Source organism: Panthera uncia, chromosome E1 (assembly GCF_023721935.1).
Source record: "Panthera uncia isolate 11264 chromosome E1, Puncia_PCG_1.0, whole genome shotgun sequence".
In the NCBI taxonomy this organism is placed as follows: domain Eukaryota; kingdom Metazoa; phylum Chordata; class Mammalia; order Carnivora; family Felidae; genus Panthera; species Panthera uncia.
This window is the reverse complement of record NC_064814.1, coordinates 39,553,509-39,575,645: the sequence shown is the minus strand read 5'-3', so window position 1 is coordinate 39,575,645 and position 22,137 is coordinate 39,553,509. Positions and strand designations below refer to the sequence as shown.

General features: G+C 40.1%; 1 protein-coding gene across 1 annotated transcript in view; it reads left to right on the top strand.

Moving 5' to 3' along the window:
- Positions 1-1,033: 1,033 nt before the first annotated feature.
- The window catches only part of ATAD5 (ATPase family AAA domain containing 5), a 46,043-nt gene continuing 24,939 nt past the window's right edge, over positions 1,034-22,137 (top strand). The window contains exons 1-7 of the mRNA XM_049637857.1: positions 1,034-1,449; positions 5,165-7,059; positions 7,841-7,949; positions 11,532-11,696; positions 13,699-13,825; positions 14,629-14,710; positions 21,873-22,057. Coding sequence (XP_049493814.1) covers positions 1,384-1,449; positions 5,165-7,059; positions 7,841-7,949; positions 11,532-11,696; positions 13,699-13,825; positions 14,629-14,710; positions 21,873-22,057 — 2,629 coding nt within the window. The 5' untranslated portion in view covers positions 1,034-1,383. The remainder of the gene's footprint in view (positions 1,450-5,164; positions 7,060-7,840; positions 7,950-11,531; positions 11,697-13,698; positions 13,826-14,628; positions 14,711-21,872; positions 22,058-22,137) is intronic.

The window sequence follows — 22,137 nt, the reverse complement described above, 5'->3', positions numbered from 1 at the left end:
ACCAGCTGAGGCCATGATGTTGGGCTCCTGGCTGGCGGGGAGAAAGAAATCCGTGGGAAACAATGCCCTCTTTTGCTCAGTTTAGGGGAAAAAGTCAAAATCTCGGATCCTGTGTGTGTATTTCGAGGTAAGACGCTTGCCAAAATAACATTTTATTCCATGTGGGTGGAATGTAATCAATTATTTCCTTTTCTGTATTTTTTGAATTTCCACTTTATTTTTTTGAATTTCCACTTTATTATTTTTTTAATTTGAGAGAAAGCAGGGGAGGGGAAGAGACAGACTTTTCTTTAAGATTTTTAAAAATATTTATTTATTTATTTATTTACTTATTTACTTAATTCCTGAGAGCGCACCATCAGGGGAGGGGCAGAGAGAGAGAGAGGGAGACGCAGAATCCCAAGTAGGCTCAGAGCTGACAGCGCAGAGCCAGAGGCGGGGTTGGAACCCATGGACTCCAAGACCATGACCTTAGCCGAAATCCAGGGGGTTGCTTAACTGATTGAGCCTCCCAGGCGCCCCTTGAATTTCCACTTTTATTTATTTTTAACATTTATTCATTTTTGAGAGACAGAGAGAGCAGAGCGTGAGCGGGGGAGGGGCAGAGACATAGGGAGACACAGAATCCCAAGCAGGCTCCAGGCTCTGAGCTGTCAGCACAGAACCCGATGTGGGGCTCGAACACACCAACAGAGAGATCATGACCAGAGAGGAAATCAGACGTTTAACCCACTGAGCCACCCAGGCGCCCTTGAATTTCCACTTTTTACAAGGGGCTAGCCTAGGGCATCAAAACTCTACAGTTTTAATTCTGTCACCGACGGACTTTAGTCAAATCACGTCCTCATCCGTGAAACTGGGCGGGAGAAGCCCCGCTAGTCTGAAATCCCTTGGTAAAACCAATCCCGCCTCCTGCAGTTTCGTCCGAGAAGTATTTTGGCCCTCTCTGCTTACCGTCCGTGCAGCCTCTAGAAGCAATCCTAAGCTCCGCCCCATGCGCTCCAGACGGCGCGAAAACCCAATTGACAAGAATTCCCTCCGAAGCCCGCGGGTCGGGTCTGCGTTCGGCCTGCTTTCCCGGCCGGGATCGCGGTCCCGGGCGCTTAGCCTGGGGGCGCCTGTGTCGAGGGCCCCCTGCGCTCGCCGGCCGCGCCCGGGGTCCTCGCTGCCCGCGCTTTCTTACCGCCCCTTCCCGCGTTCGACTCGGCTGAGCTGGGCCCAGTCTCCGCGACCGCTCCGGGCGGGTGGGCGCGGGGGGAGTCCGGGACGGACCCCACAGCCCGGCTGCTGCCTCTTCGGGGGCCGGCCGCCTCCATGGCCTTTAGGCTGGCGGGGCCCGGCCGCTCAACGCCCTAGGAGCCGGCATTCCGGGAAGCAGGGAGCATGGTGGGGGTCCTGGCCATGGCGGCGGCAGCTGCTCCCCCTCCGGTGAAGAACTACGAGATTGAGGTGAGCTAGAGAATCTCCGTCTGTAGGAGGTGGGTGAAAGGTGACCCCAACTTTGGATCCGGGAGGGGAAAGGAGGGACCTGGTGAGGCCCCACAGCAGTGACATTGTGTGCAACAATTGCTGGAGTGTGTCGCTTCCTAAAGTCGTGATAGGTACTGACAAACATCGAGATTGTGAGATGATTGCGGGGCCAGGAAAGTCAGGATTTAAAAGATACCTCGACCGGTCCCCAGGTCCTGAGATGTTGGTGGAACTTGATGTTTTGGACTTGTGAAATGTCGCAGAGGATCCCAGGATCAAGTCTGGGTTCATGGTAAGGAATCAGAACTTTAGCGTTGGAAAGAATCTTTAAGTTCCAGTAGTGTATCCATTTACCTATTGGAGGATGACTGCTTAGATTGCCATTACAGGAGTCAAAGTAATTTTTTTAAAAAAATCGGTTTCTCATGGTTCCAGAGTAACATACTGCAGTTAGGAGTCCCAGCGTGGAATGCTGTTATTCTTACGTATTCACCAAATTTCAGTGAAATGCAGTAAGCAGTCAAGCAGTCGTTATATAGATACTCTAATGCCATGAAGTATTGGAGTAGCATCTCAAGCTAGCGTTCTGAAATAGGCACACTGGTGTCCTTGAAGTACGCCAAGATGTATGCTTATTTAACTAGGACTCTCCCTTATTTTTTGGAATTGAATAACTTTTGTCTACTTGCTGGTAGCTGTTACGCTGATATTTGTCTGCTAAATCAAGGGAGTTGCTCAGCTTTCTCCGATGTGAAGGACTTTTGGTACTTGAATGAGACAGTTCTTGATTTTTGTGTGGTCGGTTTATCAACCTTTTTGTTACAGTTTCTGCTTTTGGTGCCCTGCTTAGCCTATTTCATAGCAATGATACTTATTGTTTAGTATTGCAAGGGTGAGGGCCTTGTACACATTATTTTGCTTAATATCAACCCTGTGCTGAGGTATCATTGCCTGTATAATTAGAAAGTTAAAAGTAATATGCTTAAGGTCCCATGCTAGTAGATATCAGAGCCAGCCCTTGAACTTAGATCTGCCTGACTCCAGAGCCTTTGATACGATCTCATGGTAATATAATAATACTGATAACTCATTAACATTTTCTCCTAATGCATTTACCATCTCATTTTAACATACACAATTTTCATCTGTATTTTGCCTCGTAGTCATCCAAATGGTTAGAAATTTGTCCCAATACCATTTATTAAGTACTTCTCTGCTCACTAGCTTGAATACTACTGTTCTCATGTACCAAGTTCTTAAATATATACTTATTTCTTTTTCTGGTTTTCTTTTTTATTTAAAAAAACTAAAAAAAGATTTTTCTAAGTTTATTTTTGAGAGATAGAGTTCTAGTGGGGGAGGGGCAGAGACAGAGGGAGACAGAATCCAATCAGATCCAGGCTCTGAGCTGTCAGCACAGAGCCCGACTCTGGGCCTGAACTTACAAAGTGAGCGATTATAACCTGAGCCAAAGTCAGACGCTTAATCGACTGAACCACCCAGGTGCCCCTAAAAAAATTTTATAAAATGTTTATTTTGAGAGAGAGAGCGCAAGTAGGGGAGGGGCAGAGAGAGGGAGACACAGAATCCGAAGCAGGCTCCAGGCTTTGAGCTGTCAGCACAGAGCCTGTCTTGGGGCTTGAACTCACAAACCGTGAGATCATGACCTGAGCTGATATCAGATAGTCAACCGACTGAGCCACCCAGGTGCCTCTCTTCTTCTCCTTTTTTTTTTTAATGTTTATTTACTTATTTTGAGACAGAGAAAGAGCAAGCTCAAGGAGGGGAGGGGCAGAGAGGGAGGGGGAGAGAGAGAGAGAATCCCAAGCACGCTCCACACTGTCAGCGCAGAGCCTGATGTGGGACTCAGTCACACAGACCAAGAGATCCTGACTTGAGCCAAAATCAGGAGTCAGATGCTTAACTGATTGAGCCACCCAGGCTCCCCCCCCCCCGCCTTTATTTTCTTTCTTTTTTGTTTTGTTTTAGTAATCTCTACACCAGATGTGGGGCTCAAGCGCACAACCCCAAGAGCAAAAGTTGCATGCTCCACTGACTGAACCAGCCAGGCGCCCCTAGCTTTTAATGCTTTCAATGATGATAGCTTTGTGATACTGTTTTTTTCCCCCTTAATGTTAATTTATTTTTGAGAGAGAGAGCACAAGCAGAGGAGGAGCAGAGAGAGAAGGAGACACAGAATTCGAAGCTGGATCTAGGCTCTGAGCTGTTGGCACAGAGCCTGATGTGGGGCTGGAACCCATGAAGTGTGAGATCAACCGACTGAGCCATCCAGGCGCCCCTGCTTTATGATACCTTTTAATTTTCTAGAAGTATAATTCACCATTCATTACTTAATTTTTTAAGATTTTATTTGATAAATTAATTTATTTTTAATGTTTATTTTTGCAAGGGGGGTGGGGAGGGACAGAGAGAGAGAGAGGAAGACACAGAATCTGAAGCAGGCTCCAGGCTCTGAGCTGTCAGCACAGAGCCCAATACAGGGCTCGAATCCACAAACAGTGAGATCATGACCTGAACCCAAGTTGGATGCTTAACTGACTAAGCCACCCAGATGTCCCAAGATTTTCTTTTTTTTAAGTTTATTTATTTTTTATTTTTTAATTTTTTTAACGTTTATTTATTTTTGAGACAGAGAGAGACAGAGCATGAACTGGGGAGGGTCAGAGAGAGAGGGAGACACAGAATCTGAAACAGGCTCCAGGCTCTGAGCTGTCAGCACAGAGCCTGACGCGGGGCTCGAACTCACGGACCGCGAGATCATGACTCGAGCCAAAGTCGGACATTTAACCGACTGAGCCACCCAGGCGCCCCTTGTTTATTTATTTTTTGAGAGCGTGTGTGCATGGGCGGTCTCTCTCTCTCCCTCTCCCCCCCCCCAAAAAATAAATAAATAAATAAATAAATAAATCACATTAAAACATTGGAAAATTTTATTTGTGGTAAGTGTCCTTCAAAATTTTTGCTGGATTAGTAAATTTTGGGATGCTAGGTTTGTTCACTGTGTGCGTGTTTCTTAGAGATAGGATAATTTGTTTTTAACTAAAAAAGTGCAAAGGGAATGGAGTTAATATTTGTAGAGGTTCTACCATGCAGACTTCGTATATTTTCATGTATGGTGTTCGTTACAAATTTTGTGGGGTAGGTGCTAGTATTCAAAGGTTGTAAACAGAGACCAATAGAAATTAACACATTTGTACGTAAGTGTAGTGGCCTTGAAACTTTTTTTCAAGTATAATATATATAAAGTAAAATACACAAATTATAAGTGTATGGCTTGTGATGTAACATTGAGATTTGAATGTAGGTTTAATTTTAAAGCTCTTTTTGCTTAAAAAAATTTTTTTTTGTTTATTTTTGAGAGAGAGAGGGAGAGAGGGAGAGAATGCGAATGGGGGAGGGGCAGAGAGAGAGGGAGACACAGAATCCGAAACAGGCTCCTGGCTCTGAGCTGTTACCTCCCGAACTGCGAGATCATGACCTGAGCTCAAGTCGTTTGCTTAACTGACTGAGGCACTCAGATACCCCTCTTTTTTCTAATATATATCATGTTTGTTACCTAAGGGAGCCTTCCTTTTTTTATTCAATTAGGTAAAATATTAGATCCATGTTTAAAATTTATGTTTTGTATGATCTTGCTTGACGTAAGTGCTTTCTTTTTCTTTTAAATTGATAGGCGTGCAAAAAGCGAAGGAAAGATGATGACAGATCTTCCTGCAAAACAATTACAAAATATTTATCACCAACAGGGAAGACTGGAGACAGTGTGTTCTCTCCACCCAAATCCAGTAATATTCTGAATTATTTTAGAAAGACATCCCCCACAAATGAGAAGACACAATCAGCAAAAGAGTGCAAGATAAAATCATTGCCACCATTGCCTGCTGACAGTGGCAAAGACTGTAAAACACCGTTGGGAGTGTTCTCACACATAGAGTTCAAGAAGAGGGGAAAGAGAGTTAATTTATCTCATCGACTAAATAATATTAAAGCTGAAAATGAATCTCCAATTGAAATTAACAGTGACGATAGCAAAGAAGACTCAGGTCTAAATAATGATTTTGCAGAAAGTAGTACTTCTGTTTCACTCTGCAAGAAACGTGTAGAGGTACTTGCAGAAAGTATTCAAGATATCAAAAAACAGTCAAGCACCAGGACCTCCATAAAAAGCTCCAAGAGAGTAAATCCTAAGCAAGGAATCACAAAAAATGATTGCAAAAAAATGAGGAAAAGGAAGCACAGAGATATAATAGATCTGTCCGAAAGCTTACCATTGGCAGAAGAAATAAGTCTCCTTCAAAAAGATGGTAAAGACAGGAAGGAGAGAGTGCCTTCCCTAGCCGATGAGATGGGCAGTCCTGCAGACTGTGCAGACTCTAGGGGTGATATAGCTAAACCAGCCCGCTTAAAGGATAGGACAATAACTGTCTCCTACGAGGAATTTTTGAAAAGTCACAAGGAAAATAAAGTAGACCTACCAGACTCTACAGTGGCAATTTGTATTCCTTCTGAAACTGTCGAAGATATAGTCAAAAGCGGTAGTATGAGTGACCCAGAAACCTGTGAAATTTCCCAACACGTACGCTCCAAGACAGTTACCGTTCTTGCACAGGTTCACCCTATTCCCCCCAAAAAGACCCGGAAAATACCCTCAATTTTCTTGAAACAAAAGCAGTTGGAAACAGAAAATAGCCTGTCAGATCCTGAGAATGAACAGACTGTTCAGAAAAGAAAATCGAACGTTGTCATACAGGAGGAAGAATTAGAGTTGGCAGTGCTGGAAGCTGGAAGTTCCGAAGCCTCAAAGCCGAAATGCACTCTAGAAGAAAGACAACAGTTTATGAAAGCGTTTAGGCAGCCAGCATCGGATGCGCTTAAAAATGGAGTGCGAAGGTCTTCCGATAAGCAGAAAGAGCTCAATGAAAAATCTTTGAATGATGAAGGAAGAGACGGTAATTCTAAAAAAATCATGGACAATCCTAACATTCAAATGATTTCAAATTATGGCAATTCACAGTCACATACTGACAAAGGAACTTTTCCTAAAGAGAAAAGTAAAAAGCTGAAGAAAAAGGGTAAGAAGATGTTAGATACTGGTGCTACTCCAGGTGAAAGTAGACAGGGAAATACTCAAAAGAAAGGAACAACTTTTTCCTTTAAGGGTAAACAGAGTCAAAATAGGCTTAGAAGGAGTTTAAGACAAAAGAAAACGGAAGTTTTCAAAAACACATTATTTAGCAGTGAAAATCTTGTTGGGGAAGACCCTCTAAAGATTTCCTCTCCGTATAACAAGAAGTCTTCAAGAAAAACCAGCGTACCCATTAATGATAAGGTCATACATTGTAAAACCGAAACCGAAGACAGTCTGGAAAATGTTTCCACACCCAGGTCAAGCAGAAGATCTGTAAGAACCAGCAGCACCCCTGCCGCAATGGTCATTAGAAGTACTGATTCTGAAGATGATAGTCCAATAAAGGCTTCCACTCCAAAAGCAGCCACCTTACCAGAAAAGCATAGCTTATATACGGCAGAATTAATAACAGTCTCTTCTGACTCAGAGAGCCCTATTAGGTAAAGTTTTGTTTCTATTCTGAAGTTCTAAGTGTTCTCCATATATTAGTTGGGAAGGAAAATGCTTGAAGCATTGGAGAGTATCATTTTTTTCTAGAATACCTGATGTATAAGGCACAAAACAGTTTCAAAAATGCTTATTTTTCACATTTAATTTAAGGTCAGGCATGATTTCAGAAGAATTATAGATGTATTTTATTTATTTTTTTAATGTTTGTTTTTAAGGGGGAGAGGGGCGGAGTGGGGGGGGGAGGGGAGACATAGGATCCCAAGCAGGTCTGCCCTGACAGCAGAGAGCCCCATGTGGGGCTCAAACTCACAAACCATGAGATCATGACATGAGCCGAAGTCAGAAGCTTAACTCACTGAGCCACCCAGGTGCCTCCTAGATGTATTTTAGATGAGTTCTAACTTTTACTCATCGTAGTTGCTAATCTCTGAATTCTCTGCATCTAATAAACATGAGATTAAAAATAAGTCAGAGCTTTATTTCTTGGGAAACTGAGCCATATCGTATGAGGTATATACTTGCGTGCTGGTTTTGGTCAATGAAAGAGTGATCTTAAGAGGTAATTTTACGATTTCTAAAAGGAAACATTTTATATTTTTTAAGAGTTTGAGTTTGGCTTACTTTTGATCAGTAGTTTGAAACTATTGTAGGGGGTATTTTTGTTTTTAAGAACTGTCCAGAAATTGAAGCCCTAGGTGGTTCTTTTCTATACTTAATTAAAACTCTTACACATAATCATAAAACGCTTCTGAATATCTTTTTTATTCCCAGAATGAAATTCACCAGAATTAGTACTCCCAAAAAATCTAAGAAGAAATCTAAAAAAAGATGTGAGAAATATGAAGCAACCGATGGAGATTTTACTTCTCAGACTAGAAAGGTAATTGGAATATTCGGGTATTCCGTTTCCTAAAACAATAGCTACTATTAGAAGTAATGTGCCAAAAGAATATTCACATATTTTATAGATTGGTTATATTAACTATAGCATATGTTATTACTCACTATTTTTCTATTTCTCTAGTTAGTTTATTAAGTGGTCAACATATCTTATTGTGAGATGAGAGCAATTGATAAGGACAGTATAATTTGCTTAGAAAAACTTTTCTTGGTAAGAGTTACATGTTAGTCATTTTCCTTAAGGCTGCTTATAGGTTATGATTCAATTTTTGGTTTATTTCTATAGATCAGAGGCCAAAAAGTAGGATCTGTAACTCTGGGACAGGTCCGAAAACCCTTGTACTATTGATATTTTGGGCTGGATAATTCATTTGTTATAGGGGACTCGTGCATTGTAGGATGTTTAGCAATAACTTAGGCCTCTACCCATGACATATGAGTCGCTGTCCAGCTCCTCTGGTTATGACAACCAAAAATGTCTCCACACATTGCAAATATCCCTGGGAAGGAAAAAAAAGAATCGCACATCACTCCCCCCCCCCCCCCCCCCGGTTGAAAACCTTTACCCTAAAGGGAAAGGTAGGATATATAAGAATAATTTAGCTGCTTTTAAAAATAATCTGCGTATCCACACCTTGAGAGAATTGGATTCTCTCCAGGGTGTAGGCACAGGTATGTGTGGGTTCACAATGCCCGTAAGGTGATTCTGATATAATCCTTGGGTGAATGGCACTGCTACAGAAAGTTGTTATCTCTTTCATTGTTATTTAACAGCTGTCATTTTTTTTGACTGCTTATCACATTCCAGGCACTATGCTTAGTACTCATCATTAATGTCATAAAGTAAATATTTATCCCTGTTTTGAAGGACAGTGGAGCTAAAGGAGGTGAGAACATTTTTCAGAGTGGATGAAGTGACGTGCAGTGGAAGCCAAGCTGGGTGGCTGGGACTAGAGGCCGACAAACAGGGAGAAAGTAGGGTGCCATCAGCAATGAAGTTCCTGGTGTTGTCAGGGGTAACCAAATAAGGCTGGGAGGATGGGTGGATATGACTGTTTTTGAGGTGATAGGATTATTGATGGTTTTAACTTTATTTTTCTGTTTTATGTATAAACATGAACTTTAAAAAATTATTTTAGTTTTTTTAATAGCAAGAGAGCACGAGCAGGGGAGAGGGGTGGAGGGAGAGAGAATCTTAAGCAGACATGACACCACGTTCAGCTCAGAGCCTGGACACGAGGCTCGATCCCATGACCACAAGATCATGGCCTGAGCCAAAATCAAGAGTCAGACACTTAACTGACTGATCCCCCCAGGCAGCCCTATAAACACGAACCTTTAAGAACTTTTATCAGGAAAGAAAAAAAAAAACTATTAGAAAAAAAAAAAAAAACTAATTTCAAGTAACGGCAGAATTACTTGCCAAAATGTGTATGTGTATGCTTTTTTCACATTCACTGAAACATATCTTTTTGTGTAACAGTTTATTTCAGTAATTGAGTTATCCATTTAAATTTAGGTGGATTATTTTGAATACGAACTTAATAAGGTTCATCAGCCTGCCAAAAATTTCGCTAGCAGAACAACAGAAATCTATCACTCTACTATACAGAATATTCTACTATAGAAGAAGATTCTACTCTATTGTAGAGTAGAATTCTACTCAAAGTAGAATCTTTGTTTTCCTAACCTTCTTACATATATTTTGAATATCCATGCCTATGCTTTTCAATAGTTTTTTAAAAAACATTTTGAAGGTTTTATTTTATTTATTTATTTTTTTTTTAATTTTTTTTTTTAAACGTTTTTATTTATTTTTGAGACAGAGAGAGACAGAGCATGAACTGGGGGAGGGTCACAGAGAGAGGGAGACAGAATCTGAAACAGGCTCCAGGCTCTGAGCTATCAGCACAGAGCCTGACGCGGGGCTCGAACTCACAGACTGTGAGATCATGACCTGAGCCGAAGTCGGACACTCAACCGACCAAGCCACCCAGGCGCCCCTTGAAGGTTTTAAAAAACAGCAAACATTTGTTTAAAAACAGAAGTTTATAAAATTAAAAGTGAAAAGTTATTATCTACTCTCTAGGGGTAACACACTTAAAAAAATTTTTTTTAACATTTATTTTTGAGAGAGAGGGAGAGACAGAAACAGCGTGAGCAGGGGAGGGGCAGAGGGAGAGGGAGACACAGAATCCAAAGCAGGCTCCATGCCGCCAGCACAGAGTCCGCTGCAGGGCTCCAACCCATGAACTGTGAGATCATGACCTGAGTGGAAGTCGGACTCTCAGCCGACTGAGCCACCCAGGCTCCTCAAAGGGTAACCCATTTTAATAGTTACATTAAAACTATTAATGTCTTTCTAGACTTTTTCCTATGATTAAATAGGTATATGTGACTTTTAAAAGGGATCATATAATGTAAACTGTTGGGCACCTTGCTTGTTGGATGTCTTTAAACATAAAAACCCGTAGAACTCAATATGGAAAGCACATTGTCTGGAAGGTAATATTTAAATGCACAGGATCACTTCGTACATCAATGGCAAAGTCAGGCCTAAAGGCCAGACTTCTTATCTAGTGCTCTTTCCCATACTGAATGCCTTTTCAGCCTCTCTCTAGTGGATTCACCCTAAAGGTGACTAAAGTCAAATAGATGCCATGAAGATGGTGGGGAAATAACCAACAATTCTAATCCATACAGACATCTAATATAGACATCTCTCTGGGTGTTTTTCATGAATGTAATTATATTTATCTGAATAAATTTCTAGTTAAAAATAAAGGTAGACACATCACATTAGACATGTTAATTACACTAGACACACTAATTTCCTTGGTAAGATTTAAGTAACTATTTCTTTGTCTTTTTTAATACGATTTATGATTATAGTTTTATATATGTTTAGTGGATTTTATTATTTATTAATTAAATGTTTGAGAGCGAGTGAGTGAGCTGGGGAGGGGCAGAGAGAGGGGGAGAGACAAAATCCCAAGTAGGCCCCATGCTGTCAGCGTGGGGCCTGACATGGGGCTCCATCTCACAAACCATGAGATCATGACCTGAGCCGCAATCAATAGTCAGATGCCTAACCAACTGAGCCACCCAGGCGCCCCTGGATTTTATTTTTTACAACAGTTTTAGGTTCACAGCATAACTGAGTGGAAGATACAGAGATTTCCCATATACTCCCTGTACCCACACATGCATAGCCTCCCATATTATCAATACCAGAATAGTACATTTTTTAACAATTGATGAACCTGCATTGACAGATCATTATCACCCAGAGTCCCGAGTTTACATTAAGGTTCACTCTTGGTGTTATACATTCTGTGAGTTTAGATAAATGTATAATGACATGTATCCATCATTCTAGTATCATACATATAGTGTCGTATCACTGGCTTAAAAATCCTCTATGCTCTCCCTCCTTCCCCGCCTAACTCCTGGCAACCACTAACCTTTCTACTGTTTCCAAAGTTTTGCCTTTTATAATTTCTTTCTATTATTAAATATAAAATGTTTGCCACTGATCTAAGTTTTTCAAATTTTTGTTTAGGCAAGCAGTGCTTCAAAAAGTGTATCAAAAGCAAAACAATTGATTGAAAAAGCAAAAGCTTTACACATTAGTAGGTCAAAAACTACTGAAGAAATAGTGACTCCCTTAAGACGTTCATCTAGACATCAGACGCTTGCTGAAAGGAAGGAATTGTCAGAAACAGCAGTAAGTATTAGAAATATTTATTGGTGTGAGTTCTGTCCTATTCTGCTGCTTGGAGAAGGAGGAGGAAGCCATATAAAGTTATAGGTAGAATTGTAAGATACCCCTGAGGTTGTGGAAAGAATATCATTTGCATTTCTGTTTTAAAAGCTCTTCGCTCCTTTTGCAAAAGCATACAGTCTGCATCCTCATCATGTCATTTGAGATCCTTCATAGGCTGAATTAGCTCTTCCCTTTCCTCCTTCCTCATATACACACTTTTTGCTCTAGTCACACTGAATTATTCCTTCCTCCCCAAATGGTGCAACTTTTATTTCCACTTTGTAGTCTCAGCTTGAAATGCATATACCAAATACTCTTTTCTACCTGAGGAATTCCTACTCATACATTAAGTCCTGCTAAATGCTACCCTGTTTTCTTATGTATGTATGTATGTACGTATGTATGTTTATTTTTGAGAGAGTGCAAGTGGGGAAGGGGCAAGGGTGGGGGGTGTGGGGACAGAGGAGTTGAAGCAGGCTCTGCGCTGACAGCAGTGAGCACGATGCACGGCTTGAACTCAAGAACCATGAGTTCGTGACCTGAGCCGAAAGTCGCCGAAAGTCCAATGCTCAGCTGACTGAGCCACCCAGGCACCCCTGCCTCCTCTTTTTTATTTTTTAATTTTTTTATTTTTTTCAACGTTTTTTTATTTATTTTTGGGACAGAGAGAGACAGAGCATGAACGGGGGAGGGGCAGAGAGAGAGGGAGACACAGAATCGGAAACAGGCTCCAGGCTCCGAGCCATCAGCCCAGAGCCCGACGCGGGGCTCGAACTCACGGACTGCGAGATCGTGACCTGGCTGAAGTCGGACGCTTAACCGACTGCGCTACCCAGGCGCCCCATGCCTCCTCTTTTTTAAAACCAGCTTTATTATAGAGATATAAGTCACATACCATACAATTCACTATTTAAAGTGCCCAGTTCACTGGCTTTTAATGTATTCACAGAGTTGTGATTCCATCACCACAATTTTAGAGTATTTCATTACCCCAAAAAGAACTCCTATTTCCCTTAGCTATCACTTCCCAGTCTCCCCTCCCTCAGCCCCAGGCAACCACTAATCTACTTTTCTGTTTGTATAGATTTGCCTATTCTGGACATTTCATATAAATGGTATCATATAACATATGGCCTTTTGTGCCTGGTTTCTTTCACTCATAGTGTTTTTGGTGTTCATCCATATTGTAGCATCAATATTTCATTTATTTTTTATTGCCAAATAATACCACTTTGTATGGCTATATCACATTTTTTTAACCCTTTCATCAGTTGACGGACATTTGGATTGTTTCCACTTTTTGATTATTAGGAATAATGGTACGAACATTCTGATACTTCCTCTTGAAAGCTTTGTTGGTGCCTTCAAGACAAGTAGTTTCCTTCCCAAAATGTACTTAACTTCTATGGGTTTTTTTGTATTTTAGTCAATGTTGCTCTCAACCTACCGTGTTATGATTGAACTAACTCTCCCTCTGTCCCCTAAACCCTGGTACAACCTTGAAGCCAACTCTTGTTGCATTTGTCTGTGTATGCTGTATTGCCTGACACATGGTAGATGCTTAGTAAATGTGTACTGACCACCTGAAAGCATATCAGACTTTATCTAATACATTTATAGGATGTATAGCTCTCAAAGAGTAGAGCTAGAACTTGTATAGCTCAGTGATACTGACTCTTTGGTCTGGAGTAAAGTCTTTTGGTTGCTTCTTTAAAAAAGAAAACCCATGGTAATAATAAGTCCACCCTTTGATATGTGAACTTGAATGGTATAGCACAGGCTATTGTCATTTACGACATATAGCATATGTTTTCTGTGTCAATCAGGTAGTGTCTGATGAAGAGATGGATGGAGCTGCTAATGTAATTATCTTACCTTTGGCTTCTAGCACTGTAATCCTTTTGAAATTTAAAACCTCAATTGTATGACATATTGTAAAAATGTTTTTCTTATTCTGTCTTAGGACTCTGTAATAATAATAGATTCAGATATTACTTCTTCAAAGCAACCCGAGAAAAACCAGAAGAATCTTCAGTGTCTGAATGACGTGCTAGGAAAAAAACTTAACAAGAATCCTAAAAACGTACCAGGTAATGAGATCTGATAATGTTTGTGACAAATATTAGAATGCTTTGGAGGAATTATATTGCTTTCATTTTAATTTAATTTCTTGTCTTCTAAAATATGAACGTTCAATTATATTACATATTTCTATTTTAATAAGTAAAGTTATAATGTAGTGAAGAGTTTTATAAAGGTAATTGTGTGTATTCAAGTTATTGCATTTCTTTCTATTTAGCTGCAGTTAAGGTAGAGATTCCCAAACCTGATAATCAAAATCATCTGAATAAATTAAAAATTTTCTTTAAAAAAAAAAAATTTTTTTTTAATGTTTATTTATTTTTGAGACAGAGAGAACCAGCATGAGCAGGGGAGGGGCAGAGAGAGAGGGAGACACAGAATCGGAAGCAGGCTCCAGGCTGAGCTGTCAGCACAGAGCCCAACACGGGGCTCGAACTCACGAGCTGTGAGATCATGACCTGAGCAGAAGTCAGCTGCTCAACTGACTGAGCCACCCAGGCGCCCCAAATTAAAAATTTTCTTAAATCTTTAGGTCCTTCCCTAGGCATATTGATTAAGAATCTCTGGAGGGGGATTGTGGGAATCTGTAGTTTAAACATTCCCAGGAGATTCTGATAATGCTATTGGGAGACTAGATGATTATATAGAACATTTTTTAATTAAAAAGTTAGTTTAAAAAAAAAAGTTTTGTTAAAGTTGAGAAGAGTTCATTTTTTTTAAGTTTAAGAAGATAGAGCTATAATTGAAAAGTATCTGGAGGTAAGTAGAGATGATAAACTTTGATACTAACTTAACTATTTATTTTTCTAAGGGAAAGTGAAAGTTGCTCCTTTATTTCTTACCAGAAAAGCTCAAAAAACAGCTGATCCTATTCTTGGTTTTGATGAAAACAGGTCAGTCTAATACAAATTTTAAAATGCTGAAATGTCTTATGGAATGTATTTTGTATTTTTTCCTTGACTTTGATGAGAAAGCATGTACATTATCATTTGAACCTTTAATAAGTTTATTTATTTATTTTTAGAGAGAGGGAGCACGAGTTGGGGAGAGGGGCAGAGGGGGAGAGAGAGAGAGAATCTTAAGCAGGTTCCATGCTTAGTGCAGAGCCGGATGCGGGGCTTGATCTCGTGACCCTGGGATCATGACCTGAGCTGAAACCAAGAGTTGGATGCTTAACCAACTGAGCCACACAAGCATCCCAATAAGTTCATTTCTAAAGATGACAATATTGACAGTGCTACAGTCACAATTTGAAGATCAGACATTTTGTGGCCATCTCTAGATAGAATAGTGGAAAAATAAACCAAAAGCACCAAAGAGCTGATTATGAACTTATTCCGTATATATTTAAATACCTGCTATGAGGGTGCTGGGCTGGCTTCGTCGGTAGAGCACGTGACTCTTGATCTCAAGGTCATGAATTTGAGCCCCACATTGGGGGTAGAGATTACTTTAAAACAAAAAAGTAAATAAAATGAAATCTTTAAATACCTGCTATGTACCAGGCACTGTTTTTCATACTAGGAATATTTGGGGGAACAAAACAAGACACCTTCCCTGTCCTCATGAGGCTTACACTCTAGAGGGAAGACAATCTGTGATAAAACATTAATTGGGCCATCAAGTGAAAAATTGCAGTTGTGCTAAGAAGGAGAGGTACAGAGTTTTATTAAGTTTATATTAAGTGGATTTGGTCTGGTCAAAAAAGGCTTTGCTGAGGAAATGACATCTGAACTGAAGGATGAGCAGGAGTTCACCAGGGGAGGAACAGTGTTCTGGCCAGAGGGAGCAATCTGCAGAGTCCCTATAGCTCGAAGGAGCATGGTGAAGAGAGAGGTTGAAAGAATGCTAGTGTGACTTGAGCAGAGAGCTTGGGTGAGAGGAATGTGGGCCTAAGCTGGAGAGGTGGATGCCAGCCCACGTAGCACCTTTAGGCCGTGTGAGAGAATTTGTGATTTTGCCAAGGGCAATAAGAAACAGAGGGTTTTAAACACAAAATATGCACATAAATGTTTGGATTTCGGGAAGGTCTTTTCTGACTGCTGGATTGGTTTGCTAGATCAAAATCCATAATGATTAATTAGATCTGGGGGGTAGGGGTAGGAGAGATGAAAGTGAAGGTGACACTCAAGTTCTGGTATCCCTGTGCAAGTGGATGGCATGGTGGAAGACCAGGTTTAGGGACATCATGGGTTCAGGTTATTTTTTTCCTGTTTCACTCTTACTGAGGTATAATTACATATTGTTAAGATGCACAAATCTTTTTTTTTTTTTTTTTTTTTTTTCCCGAGGGATGGAGGGGCAGAGGGATAGAGAGAGAGAGAGAGAAAGAGACTCCCAAGCAGGCTCCATGCTCAGTGCAGAGCCAGATGCAGGGCTCAATCCCATGACCCTGGTATCATGACCTGAGCCAAAGTCAGGAATCAGACTCTCAACCGACTGAGCCACTCAGGCACCCATTAATCTTTTTTTGATTGAAGTATAATTGACATACAGTATCCTGTTTCAGATATACATGGTAGTGATTTGATATTTTTATAAATTACAAAAAGATTCCCATGATAAGTCTCGTTACCATTTGTCACTATACAGAAAGTTACTACAGTTGATTGACTATACTCCCTATGCTGTAGATTTCATTCCTGTGACTTAATTATTTTGTGAGTAGAAGTTTGTACCTGTTAATCCCCTTCCCCTATTTCTCCTGCCTCCACCCTCTCCCCCTCCCCACTCTGTTTTTTTTTTTTTTTTTTTTAACGTTTTTTATTTATTTTTGGGACAGAGAGAGACAGAGCATGAACGGGGGAGGGGCAGAGAGAGAGGGAGACACAGAATCGGAAACAGGCTCCAGGCTCCGAGCCATCAGCCCAGAGCCTGACGCGGGGCTCGAACTCACGGACCGCGAGATCGTGACCTGGCTGAAGTCGGACGTTTAACCGACTGCGCCACCCAGGCGCCCCATCCCCCTCCCCACTCTGGTAGCCAACAATTTGTTTCCTGTGTCCATGAGTCTGTTTCTGTTTTGTTTATTTGTAAAATGCACCCTTCTCTTTTTTTAATGTTTATTTATTTATTGTGAGAGAGAGAGAGAGGGAGTGGAAAAAGGGAAGAGAGAGAAGGAGAGAGAGAATCCCAAGCAGGCTCCATGCTCAGTAAGGAGTGGTGTTCTCAGTTTCACTGTGAGATCATGGCCTGAGCCTAAATCAAGAGTCGGACACTCAACCAACTGAGCAACCCAGGTGCCCCTAAAAATGCATCATTCTTATTATTTTTTTCTTTTTTAATGTTTATTCATCCCTGAGACAATGCAAGAGAGTGCAAGCAGCAGAGGGGCAGACAGAGGGAGACACAGAATCTGAAGCGGGCTCCAGGCTCTGAGCTGTCAGCCCAGAGCCTGACGCAGGGCTCGAACTCACGAACCATGAGATCGTGATCTGAGCTGAAGTCAGACGCTCACCCAACTGAGCCACTCAGGTGCCCTTCTTATTTTTTTTTAATGTTTATTTTTTAGAGAGGAAGGGGGAGACAGAGAATCCCAAGCAGGCTCCAGGCTGTCAATGCAGAGCCCAGTGTGGGGTTTGAACTCCCAAACCATGAGATCATGATATGAGCCAAAATCAAGAGTTGGATGCTTAACCAACTGAGCTACCCAGGCGCCCCCTAACTGCACCATTCTTAAGCATACAGTTTTCATAAGTACATTATATCAAGATTTAACATCTTTCTTTTACTCTGAAAGGTTACTCTTTTTCTGTTATTCCTACCACCACCATAACAAAAGGTTACCGCTATACTGATTCTTAACCATTGATTAGTTTGATTTCTATTGCCATGGATTAGTTTTGTTAGTTTTAAAACTTTACGTAAACTTCAGAACTTCATGTAAATGTATATATATGTGTGTATTCTTTTGTATCTAATTGCTTTTGGTCAGTACACATACACACACTATCGTTTTTTAAATCAACTTTATTCAGGGGAGTCTGGGTGGCTCAGTTGGTTGAGCATCTGACTTTGGCCCAGGTCATGATCTCGTGGTTTGTGGGTTCGAGCTCCGCGTTGGGCTCTGTGATGACAGCTCAGAGCCTGGAGCCTGCTTCGGATTCTGTGTCTCCCTCTCTCTCTGCCCCTCCCCCGCTCACACTCTCTGCTTTTCTCTGCTTTTCAAAAAGAAATAATTGTAAAAAAAAATTTTTTTTTAAATCAACTTTATTCAGGTATAATGTACTCAAAATCATATGCATACAATTGAAGTAAACAGTTTGAGGTTTAACAAACGTACACATCTGTGTAATCATCACAATAGAGAACATTTTCACCACATTCCAGAAAGTTCCCTTTTGCCTCTTTGCAATTAATCCATGTCCCCAACTCAGTCCCACACAATTTCTGATCTGTTTTCTGTTGACATAGATTGGTTTGCCTTTTCTAGAATTTCGTAGAAATGAAATCATACAGGACACTCACTTTTGTCTCTGTCTTCTCTTAGCCAAGGTAATATATCAGTAGTCTTTTCTTTTTTATTACTGAGTAGTATTCCTTATGTGAATATACCACAGTTTGTGTATCCATTCTTTTATTGATGGCCAATTGGGTTGTTTCCAGTATTTGGCTATTATTAATAAGGCTGCTGTGAACATTCCATTCCATTCCATTCTATGTGTAGACAGTGTTCTCATTTTTCTTGAGTAAATACCTAGAAGTGGAATTGCTCTGTCATTGGGTAGGTGTACGTTTAACATTGTAAGAATCTGCCGAACTTTCCCAAGTGGTTGTTCCATTTATACTCCCACCAGCAGTATATGAGAGCTCCAGTTGCTAACGCTTGGCATTATCAGACTTTTTTTTTAACGGGTATTTATTTTGAGAGAGAGTATGCACATACAAGCAGGGAGTATATGTTATATACTATATTCTTAAAGTAAGCTCTCCCAAGCAAGCTCTGCGCTGTCAGTGTAGAGCCCAATGCAGGGCTCGATCTCATGAACTGTGAGATCATGAACTGAGCTGAAATCAACAGTTAGATGCTTAGGGACGCCTGGGTGGCTCAGTTGGTTAGGTGTCCGACTTTGGCTCAGGTCATAATCTCACGGTTCGTGAGTTTGAGCTCCACAACGGGATCTGTGTTGACAGCTTAGAGCCTGGAGCCTGCTTCGGATTCCCTCTCTCTCTGCCCCTCTTCCTGCTTGCGCTTTGTGTCTCTCTCAAAAATGAATAAACATCAAAAACAACAAAAACAACGAAAGAGACGCTTAACCAACTGAGCCACCAGGTGCCCCCAGACTTTCTAGTGGGTTTCTAGTGGTATAGTATTATTTTTTATTATTTATTTTTTTATTATTTTTAATCAATGAAAAATTTGAACCTTATTGAAGTATAAATTACATAGTCACCCGTATTTAAAGTGTGTAACTTGGTGAGCTTTGCCAGTTGTATATGTAGTGAAAGCACCACCACAGTAAAGATAATGCTTTATTTCTACTATCCAGAAAGTCTTTTCCTCCACAAGCGTCCTCATGCCCTTCTGCAGTCCTCCTCCTAGTCCCAGCTCAGGCAAGCACCTGTCTCTTTTCTGTATGTTAATTTGCATTTTCTAGAATTCTGTATTAATGAAATCGTATGATAATACACTCTTTCATCTGGCCTCTTTCAGTCAGCTTGATGATTTTGAGATTTGTTCATGTTATCAAATACCGTTGACTCTTTGAATTGCCCAAGTCCACTTACGTGGGTTTTTACGTTACGGTACTGTAAAAATGTATTTTCTCTTCCATATGATTTTCTAATATTTTTGCCTCTAGCTTACTTTAAGAATATAGTATATAATATATATACTGTATACACAACATAACGAACTATGTGTTAATCGACAGTTAATGTTAATCCTTTAGGCTTCCAGTCAGTAGTAGGCTATTAGTGGGTACATTTTTGGGGAGTCAAAAATTATGCATGTACTTTCGACTGTGCAGAGGGTCAGCAACCCTAACCTCTATGTTGTACAAGGTCAACCATATATCAGTAGTTCATTATTTTTGCTGAATAGTATTATATGGATAAACCACTTTTTGTCTACCTGGTTACCTGTTGATGGACATTTGGGTTGTTTCCAGTCTTAAGAATAAAGATGCCAGCAACATTCATGCAGAAGTCTCCTACAATTTTGCTGATGATTCTGTTAAATAGTGAGAGAATTGATATCTTAACAATATTAAGTTTTCTGATCCAAGAACATTATGTTTCTATTTTTAATATCTTTCATCAGTGTTTGGTGGTTCTCAGTGTAGAGGTTTTATACATGTGTTAAATTCATCTCTAAGTATTTCATGTATTTAATATAATTATAAACGGCATTATTTTCCAATTGTTGATTTCTGGTATGTGGAAATACAATTGATTCTTTTTTTTTTTTTTTTTAACCTATACCACAGTCCACCATTTCACCTAATGCTATTATCTTATATGCTTTTGCTTTACCCAGTAGAATTGTTTGACGGAAGAAATTTGCTGGTTTTGGACTACTTAACTTAAATTTCTTAGAAGTTTCTTAGAATTATTCTTATGTTCCTAAATTGGTATACTATGAAACAATTTAAAAAATAATTTATGTTGAAATAACTTTAAGAAAAGTTGCCAGACTACTACAAAGAACTCCTATCCCCTTCACCAAGATTTCCCATGTCCTTGACTGTGTTTATTGAAGTGTGGAGACTCTCAACCTGGGTCTGTCTGATAAAGCAGATAAAGCTAGGATACATATATAAGTATGTATATATTTTTTATATATACGCGTATACCGAAAGCTATTTATAATTGTATATATTACACAGTTTATCACATATATATAATATGTGTATATTTTGTATTAGCACTTTGTACACTTCTCCTTAAAGTCTACCTTCTGCTATTGGCATATACTCTTTTTTTTTTTTTTTTAAGGTTTTATTTTTAAGTAATCTCTACACCCAACATGGGGCTCGAACTTACAACCCCAAGATCGAGTCACATGCTAAGGACACCTGGGTGGCTCAGCCCAACTCTTGATTTCGGCTCAGGTCATGAATTCACAGGTTCATGAGATTGAGCCCCACGTCGGGCCCTGTGCTGACAATGTGGAACCTTCTTGGGATTCTGTCTCTCCTTCCCTCTCTGGCCCTCCCCTGCTCATGTGTGCGTTCTCTCTCTCTCTCTCAAAATAAATAAATAAACATTAAAAAAAGAAAAAAGTTGTATGCTCTACCTACCAAGCCAGCCAGGTACGCCAATCTCATACCTACTTAGCTACAACTTCACGAATCTCTTCCTCCTTCCCTCCAACTAACAGTAAAAAAAGCTACACCTCCTCTTTTCTGAGATAAATGCCTCCACACTGGCTTTAAATCTCTTCTTTCCCTCATTTCTCTCAAAAAGGAAAGGAAAAGAGAAATGGAAGTCTTTGCATCCTCTTTTTACTTACCAACTCAAACTTCTGTTTGTAGAGAATATTACAATTCTCCATATATGGTGGGTTAGGAAGGGCAGATTAGCTGTTGTACCACCCTCTCCCCCTTCCGCTGCTCCCATATCTGATCCTCCTTGCCTCCCTCCCACCGAAGTCGGGACTCTTAGGATTAGCAATATGAAGATAAGCCAGGTAAAACTGAGGCATCAGTAAGAAAGGCCCTAATGGTCTTGCTACTATATTGGAAACATCACATTAGAAATTCTTATATTAACTTTTTGAAATATAGCACTTACTTTGTTTTCTGATTATGATACAAATGCATGTTCTTTTAAAAAGAAGACAAAATACACAAGGGAAAAAACTCACCTACCACTCATAGATAGACTCTGTTAACATTTTGCTGGATGTTCTTCAAGTCATTTTTTTTCCCTCTATATATTTACTTTTATTTAATTTCTTAATACTGATAGCTTTCATTTTTATGATAAGCAAAAGTGAATGTGCCCAGCTAACATCTCAGATAGCGGATTCATTTTTTGAAATTAAAAAGTATTGTGTATTTTTTTAAGTGTTTATAACCTTAGCTTTCCTTTGTCACATCATTTTCTTAAAAGCCAAGATACATCTGAAAAGTCTCAGGATTGTGATATGCAGTTTCAAGCCAAGCGCGACTTCCTAATGAGCGGTTTGCCGGATTTGCTGAAACGACAGATTGCAAAGAAAGCTGCTGTATTAGATGTGTACCTTGCAGCGAGTACTAGTTTCCAGAGAGTTGTCCACGTACAACAAAGAGATGATGGTGAGTTTATTATAATTAAATATTTTTAAATGCAAGGCGCCTGGGTGGCTCAGTCAGTTCAGCGTCCGACTTCGGTTCAG